The following is a 7778-nucleotide window of genomic DNA, read 5'->3' on the forward strand; positions in this document are numbered from 1 at the left end:
GGGACCCTGAAAGTTACTAAGTGATGCTGTGCCATTAATGTGAGGTAAAAAGGCGCAGGGTCTGAGTATCCAAGAGAATATAGGGGCGAAACCAAGATTCCACTTCATAACATGATGCTGTGAAACGGACAGCTGGCTATTACTGACAAAAACAAGCATGACCTGAAACGGGACCCCTCGTGTTCGTCAGCGGCATTTCCCTTTACCTGGAAAGTCAAGCAATCTGGTGGATGCGTTAGAGATCGTGTCAAATCTCCTCTCTGGGGGCTCTGTGGTCTCTCAGGTCCTGGTGTGAAGCCCTGTGACTGAAACTTGAAAAAGTGCCTACTACAGACAAAACAGCCTTGAGCTCCCCACATCCAGGCTGTGTTTGAGCTTGTTAGTTAAATGTGGAGGAGGGACAGTGTCTCAAAGAGACCACAGCTGGTACAGCTTCTGCTCTCCTCGTCTACCTGTGGCTTACAAAGGAAATCAGACAGTGTAAATGCTCATCAGACACAAAGGACTAAAAGAGGTGAAGACAAACTAACTGCATTTCCATTGCTAGAAACCTTACGGATGGGTTTTAATTTTAACAGTCTCACATAATATGTATAGAACCTTCTATATAGGACAAATCAATTCTAAACGGTATAGTACACACTCACAACAAGCAGCCAGCTGAGCTGCTGACATTGAGATTAAATAGTATCGCTGTTTAGGCCAATGCAGTCATTTGATTGTACAGAGCTAATATGTTGTAGAAGTCAAAAAAAATCCTTAGAGCAGTATATTCTGTGCATGATCAGACGGTCTCCTTAAAAACTAGATTCAAAGGAAAATCAGTGCTTCATTTAAATTAAGTCATGAATTCTTGTTCATAGTTACGATCATTGGAATTTTGAATATCATCTAATTTCATTCATTCGAACAAACCAGTCGGGCCACAAACCAGATGAATTACACAATGTACTGTAAAGAGATGAAGGACAGAAACTGTTTTTGTATGTACTGTATGTTTGGAAATATCTCCAGTGGTACCAAGATTGTACAACTGAGTATACTGAGACTTTGGAGGCTTTAAATTTGTAAACATCAGCCCATGTTCCTTTAGTCAGATTTGGCTCCTCTCACAATTCTTTTTCAGCTCAGCTCTCTGATGCACTACTCAAACAAGCAGGCGATGTTCTAGGAGTTAGAAATACATAAGAAACCAAACTGACCTTGAATTATCTAAGATCTGCTTTGTGTCCATGAGGTGTCACAAAGTCAGTGCGGCACATATACAGAAATTTGAGATATAAAAATATAGCCCTCTCTTTCACCTACATTGAATACAGTATATATATATATATATATAATATTTGACACAAGGCAGTGATTAATTAGAACTCAGCTCACATGACTACTAAATATTTTGCACAAACAGCATAAGGTACTGCTATAATAACACACCAGTTCAGTCCCTTACTATAAGAATAGTTAATATTTTTTCACATATACTTCAGTAGCACTGTATCATCATTTTATTGTAATACAAATGGAGGACTAGTCATATTTATTTTAGCAAAAATAAACATTATTATTTGAATTTTCAGGTAAATATTATGCAGTCCTGGAAACCACAGTTTGTCCAGTACTGAACATTCCCACCTTGTGCCAAAAGAGAAAGCAGCTCTGTGGGGCTGCTGTGGTTAGACTGAGGCCAAAGTAGGGTAATTACTCATTACCAGTGATTACTTACATTAGATGTATATTTTTGGGTTCCCGCTCCAAGTGGGCAGTGGTGCAGTTTGGGGATTCCACAGTTATTTCATAGCTGGACCTTTCAATGTTCCCCTGTAGCCTTAAAGTAACACTAATCCCATTCATGTTATGTTTGCTACCGAGGTCTATAGCTCTGACAGTGTTGTTTCCGTCGCTCCGTGTGAATGACTGAGAATCAGTGATGAAGCCTTAAAATGATGTGTGAGTATGAATGCTTTCTTGTTTTTGTCTTTTGAAAGGAATAAACACTGTTAAAGGCACTTTGTACAGAGAAAATAGTGATATACAGTTATGTATATTTGAGTTTAATATATGAGCTATTGATCAACATAGCGTGCTGGGATTGTTGCGGCTTGCCTCTGCCCAACGCATCACCTCTTGTCCGAGAACGCACCGACAATGGAAATAATGTAAGGTGACATAATGGCCATTGATTCACTTTGTGGCGTGTTTGTGATACAACAAATATTTCTCGTTTAATTAATTGTGTTTTTATTGGCTCTCGATTATGTCAGATTTTTTTCCCCCACCTTAACTTATATGTGACTATTCAACATCACCACCACAAATATTGACTAAATATTCTAACAGGCATTAATTAATAATAATCCCTAACAATTTGTCATACTTGTAGATGTATTCATTTAAAATAATGATATGTAATGCAGACTGGTGTTGATGGTTAACTAGAGGCGTTATTGCCCTTATTGTGCTTATTTAGAATTCAAACTATTTTTTTGTTGTTCTGAAATTACTAATCTATAAGGCTAAAGATATATTTACAGACATTTTATTGCAGACTGCACAGCGTCTGAGTTGCCAAACAAATGGGACTCCCCTTTCGCACACAGACATCTGGACTGATTACAGTGAAATATCAATGGGCACTGAAGCTTGTACCTGCCACGGGGAAGGTAGGGGAGGGCGGGGGGGGGGGGGGCTAAGACAGATTATGATTGTGAATAATATATCTGAAATGTTTAGCAAGTTCCAAGAGGAGGAATCTAACTGTTCTTAAGGTAATGTTGTTCGCAGCAGCGCTTGGGAATTACCTTGTAACATATGCAAATGTCTACTGTATATAAACCTGTATATGAGCGCTTCATTTTTCCATCACCTAAAACTAAAAGAATCCTACTCCTCCATATGTCTGAAAATGAATATTGGCTGGTGTGTGTGTATGTATGTTGTACGTAGGGGTTGTGTTAGTAGGTTGCATCTCTCTTTTGATTGGCAGTATAGTATTATTATTTTTCTCCTCATAGTCACACTGGGACTGCATTGCACTGCTGCTTCAAACCAACTGGGTCCATTCTTTATACACTTGTACCCTCACCGTCTGTCTCCTGGATGATGCCATGTATTCACCCACTGTCCTGTTTAATATACATGTTCAGTATACTCGGATTATGGTCCATCTGTAGACTCATCGGTGTGCATGTATCCGTATGTATGCAGACTGTATGCACAAGTACAGGAACAGCGAGCACAGGGTGCAATTTGTCTTAAAATAGTCCCTTTAATACATTAGTGGAAGGAGTCCGGTAGTACTCATAAATCCCTTCATACACCAAAGTGAAGGGTGTGTACCTTTGGCTACCGTGTTGTTTTAAACTGCTGATTGATTTAATATCTGTAAGGGATCATTTCCTCTTTGCACAATTAACAAGCTCCCTGTAAAACTATGTTGCAAATGGTCTGTGTTTGTGTGTAGTTCAAAGCTTTAGTGCACACATACAGTACGTGTATGCATGCCTGTGTGAATAATGGACTGAGTGTAATTCTGCGTGAATACTGGATGAAACTGATCGGAGATGTGCCAGTTGTTTAACATGTGACCAAAGTAGCCATCGTTTAATCTCACGATTCCTTTTCTGTATATTATTTTCGAGAAATGCTTGAACATTTTTTTTTTCTCTATGCCAAGGAGCTGATGTTTATTTTTGTACTTCATTGTTTCATGCAAATTTATATTTCCCTGTCCGCTACAGAATTTAAAGGGATTCCACAGAAAACTCGCTACGGTACTATTGAGGGTGCAAACTATAACTGTATCTAATGTTGAAAGCATGCCCTAAATATAAGTCGACATGAATACATAGAGTACATACAAAATGTGATTTGTACAAAATGGAACATATCTAATATTTTTAGGTTTTTATTCCAAGCATGCAGATGCTAAAATTGATGTTCAATAATTCTAAGCGGATTTATTATTCAGAAACAGAACTAACAATGAGCACTTTTGCCGTTCGTCAGACATAACTATACTCCCTTGAACTCTGAGAGTGGAAGATGGTCGTTATTTTATTTTAAATGCTGCTATCATTAGTTTTCAGCAGACAAGCTGTTTTTTTTTTTATTAACTTTAAGCCAAGTAGCAATAAAACTTTCTACTGTGATTTTTTTTGTCCCGTGTCCATTTTACTCACCATTTTTATGATGATTTCATACCAATAAATAGTGTCAAAATGACATTTTGAGTCAGTATAAGATGTAATGTCTGATTTAATCTTTAAATCTAGAACTATAATGAAGAGGTAGATTATGTTTTTCATAGATGTTTTCTTCTCTTCGATTAGCCTAAATGCACAGAAGCAGTGCACAAATTGTTAAAGTTAATCAGAAGAAATGCAGAACACTACTTGGCAATAATGTTCCACTTGGGTAATATCTTAAACTCAGTAGTTGCCATCTGTTGGCAAAGCTGAGAATGACATCCTAAATGCAATTGTTTGGGCCCCTCAGATGACTACGATTTGGCATGTTTTGCAATGACAACCATAACCCCCTTAAATCTATGAAGGCCCTACAGCGCATTACACAATACTCCACAGACGCCATAGGGGCCCCTTCTATCTTTATACCCTGTGTCAGATTTTGCGAGTTTGGACTGGCCTAAGGTATGCACAAAGAATCAAGGTTTTTAACAGAAGTTGTCTTGTGAATCCTGCAAGGATTGTACCTAGGCAACACATCTGACAATCTCATTCTAAACATTACTGCCAAAGACTGATATTATTTTTGCAAGTTGCTGTTTATCTTTGCAACTGACTTCTATAAAGAATTAATGGATATACACTACTGTAGGTGCTTTTCTTTTTTTTTCTGCAGAAATAATGTAAAATAAAGACTAATAAAAATAAATTATGTACTGTTTTTAGTTTATTATAAGTACACATTCATAGATGTGTAATGTAAGTAAATGTAGATGTGCAAAAGGGGAAAGTGTAAAAGAATAAAAATAATAATAAAAAATAAGTATTCTAAACTTTAAAGCATACAAAGTCGATAATAAGCTTGTAAACAGGTGTCATGTAACAAGAGTGAATATCACAGGAAATTTGTTCTACTTTTGCTCAAATAAGAGGAGAAATGTGCTTAATAATTGGCGTCCTCGTTGCGCCTCTCCTTCTTTAGCTCTCGCACCGTCCTGAAAGCTTTGACAGCTAACACTGCACCAAAGATGAAAACAAAAACACCCAGCACCCCAAAGAGTCCTCCTGCAATATCTGCACCATGGAACTGGCACTCAAAGCCCTGGTGCCCTTTGCTCTTGTACATCTGCTCTCTCTCCTTGCAGATGGGATCATTGTAGGTTCCCTGCAGTTTAATGAAGTAGAAGGCCAGCGCAGGGATGTAGCCGAGGCCAATGAGGGCATTCACCAGAGCCTCCCCCAGTAGCACAGGAGGCCAGCGGTAAGGGACCCTGAAAATCCCCAGGCCAAGCATGGCACACGCATAGATCATTAAAACCCCACCACAAGCCATGGTGAAGATGTACGGAGGCCGCTTGAGCTGATGGAATAGCTGGTCCAGCTCCTTCACCCTGTCTGCATCCGCTCCAGTGAAGGCACTGGCTCCCCCGAAGTGATAGTAGTAAATCCCACCGAGGCTGGCCAAGTCACGGTAACCCCCATTGTTGCTGTATGGCACTCCAGCACAGATCACAATCAGCAGATTCACAAACAGCTCCATAAGCTGGCAGAGACCTGTAAGACACAAGATAAACACAATACCGACACAACCATGAAAAATAAAATAAGAAACTGATATATTATGGAATTTTGCCAAGAACCTCACAATTTTCTGACAACAAATATTTAGAATTCAGTTAATTGACAGAAAACTAATTAGTTAAGTTAACTAAACCAGTTAATTAATTGTCATGATAATCAATAGTATATACATATACAAATCCACATGAAAACGTCTGTACTTGTTCCTACCAAGCCCTTAAAATAATACTAATGTATTGTACATTTTTCAATCAAGGAACTTTTCATCTGCGATAACATATAAATTATATGCAATAAGATAATAAATATATATTTTATTTTATAACATTGAATATATATCTGGAGGCATCTTAAAAAATTACAGTACGGGCTTTGATGCAAAAAAATATAACAGATATAACAGAATATGCTGAACATAAACATACTCACCTCGACTGGTCAAAACATATCTGAAATTGTAAAGTGATTGTCTGCGTTGTTGCTCATAGTACTCCCTTTCAGAGTGATATATCGAAGTCTCTCTGGACCTGTAAAGAGAACACGATACATTTTCTTTAGTGGGTTAAATGAACTCTTTCTGCATTAAATATTTAAGTTTACGTTAAAATATAAATAAAGAAGCTGCATAACAGTGCCAAGGGTAGTCTCTATTTTTGTGTGGACGACATTACATAGTTGTTTAGGCCTTGTTTATGGAAAGTACTGTCCATGATCTCTTACACTCTCGAGGGTCCTTCAGGGTTGTAGTCCCTGTAAACAGGTGGCTCCTTGTGAGAGGCAGTTGTCATGTCCCTCTGTCTGTTGTCTTTGGCCCTCCTGTCACCAGCAGAGCCTCTCTCGTCCACATTTCTAGGCTTTTGGTTGTGGCCTCTTTGGCTATCATGCATAGAGTGGTCTCCATTGTGTGGATAGGGCCCATCCCTGCTCTTGTCCTCTGCATACACATCACTCCTCTGAGGGTGTCTTCCCCTCTCTGGCATCGTCCTGTGCCGGCCAAAGAAGATTATGAACGTGAATCCTATTAAAGACTCCAATAAACACAGTGGATAGTTGGCTTGCGTCTCTGTACAAGCAGAGGTAGGCTACAAATCACAGCCAAGCGCAAAGCATCATGGAGGATTATTTAATGAAGTTTGATGGCAGGGTGAGCACCACAGAAGCTCCCTTATTCATGAAATGTCTAGCAGAGCAAAACGCTGTGATAATCTTGGGGCCCAAAAGCAGGTGTATGAAATGTGAACTGAATCAAAATGAACATAAAAGTAGACCAAACCATTTTTTACGTGTCTCATTAATGGCAGCAACGTGCATCCCAGTCTCCCAAATCATCCCAGTCTTAGCATTTTCACCTAAATGGTTGTTGATTCGTGAATAAAATTAAACACACTTATTGTTTCCTACCTTCGAATTATGTCCTTAGTTTCGTCTTGTTTTCGTTTATGCCGAGAAAATAACAGCCCATCCCAGCTTCCGGTTTGACATTTCCTCCTTCATACACCTGTACTGTGCCACGCCCACTACCTATGAAATCCCTCTCCAGCAGCGGCTTATAGTGTGTAAAGAAATCTGTAGCTAACGTAACATTGTATTGTACTATATTTTTAATTTAATTAAATTCTTTATTTAATTCTATGGTGTTTATAACAGAAATGGTCAACATTTATTTCAGTGTTCAGTTTCGTAGAACAGACAGCTTCAACAATAAAGGTCAGAAAAACAAGCAAACAAAGAAACAACAACACAAAAACGTTAAATGATTATAAATGTTATTAGTTTCACTTTGCGAAATTTTTAAAAACTAACATTTCTGATTCATGCCTCAACCCGGACAAGAAGGGACAGGGCGCACGCGGCCACGATTCAATCAAAGGCGCGTGGCAATAATCTGCGACATTACTTTTAGTATTTCCGCCGAGGCACAGATTCATTTCAATATAAATGTCACTTTAAGGAGCGACTGCTCCTCAGTTCATGCTTTGTCATCCTTCACGGGGCTCATACTTAAATGTTTGT

At 38.7% G+C, this 7778-nt stretch overlaps 1 protein-coding gene across 1 annotated transcript; it reads right to left on the reverse strand.

The window, feature by feature from the left end:
• Positions 1 to 4637: 4637 nt before the first annotated feature.
• marveld3 (MARVEL domain containing 3) lies at positions 4638 to 7239 on the reverse strand. Its single transcript, XM_084541824.1, has 4 exons — positions 7167 to 7239; positions 6486 to 6749; positions 6195 to 6292; positions 4638 to 5738 (listed from the first exon to the last, which is right to left on the reverse strand). The coding sequence occupies exons 2-4, from the start codon at positions 6743 to 6745 to the stop codon at positions 5128 to 5130; spliced, it is 969 nt and encodes a 322-aa protein (XP_084397950.1). The 5' UTR covers positions 6746 to 6749; positions 7167 to 7239; the 3' UTR covers positions 4638 to 5127.
• Positions 7240 to 7778: the final 539 nt, after the last annotated feature.

This window comes from Chelon labrosus (genome assembly GCF_963514085.1).
Source record: "Chelon labrosus genome assembly, chromosome: 3".
NCBI lineage: Eukaryota > Metazoa > Chordata > Actinopteri > Mugiliformes > Mugilidae > Chelon > Chelon labrosus.

Bases quoted from the DNA above. Each gene is read 5' to 3' on its own strand.
- marveld3 (XM_084541824.1), bottom strand. From the start codon at position 6,745: ATGCCAGAGAGGGGAAGACACCCTCAGAGGAGTGATGTGTATGCAGAG. The intron at 6,293-6,485 runs GTAAGAGATCAT...TTCTCTTTACAG, and splicing joins CCTGAAGGACCCTCGAGAGT to GTCCAGAGAGACTTCGATAT. The intron at 5,739-6,194 runs GTGAGTATGTTT...TGTGTCTTACAG, and splicing joins ATATGTTTTGACCAGTCGAG to GTCTCTGCCAGCTTATGGAG.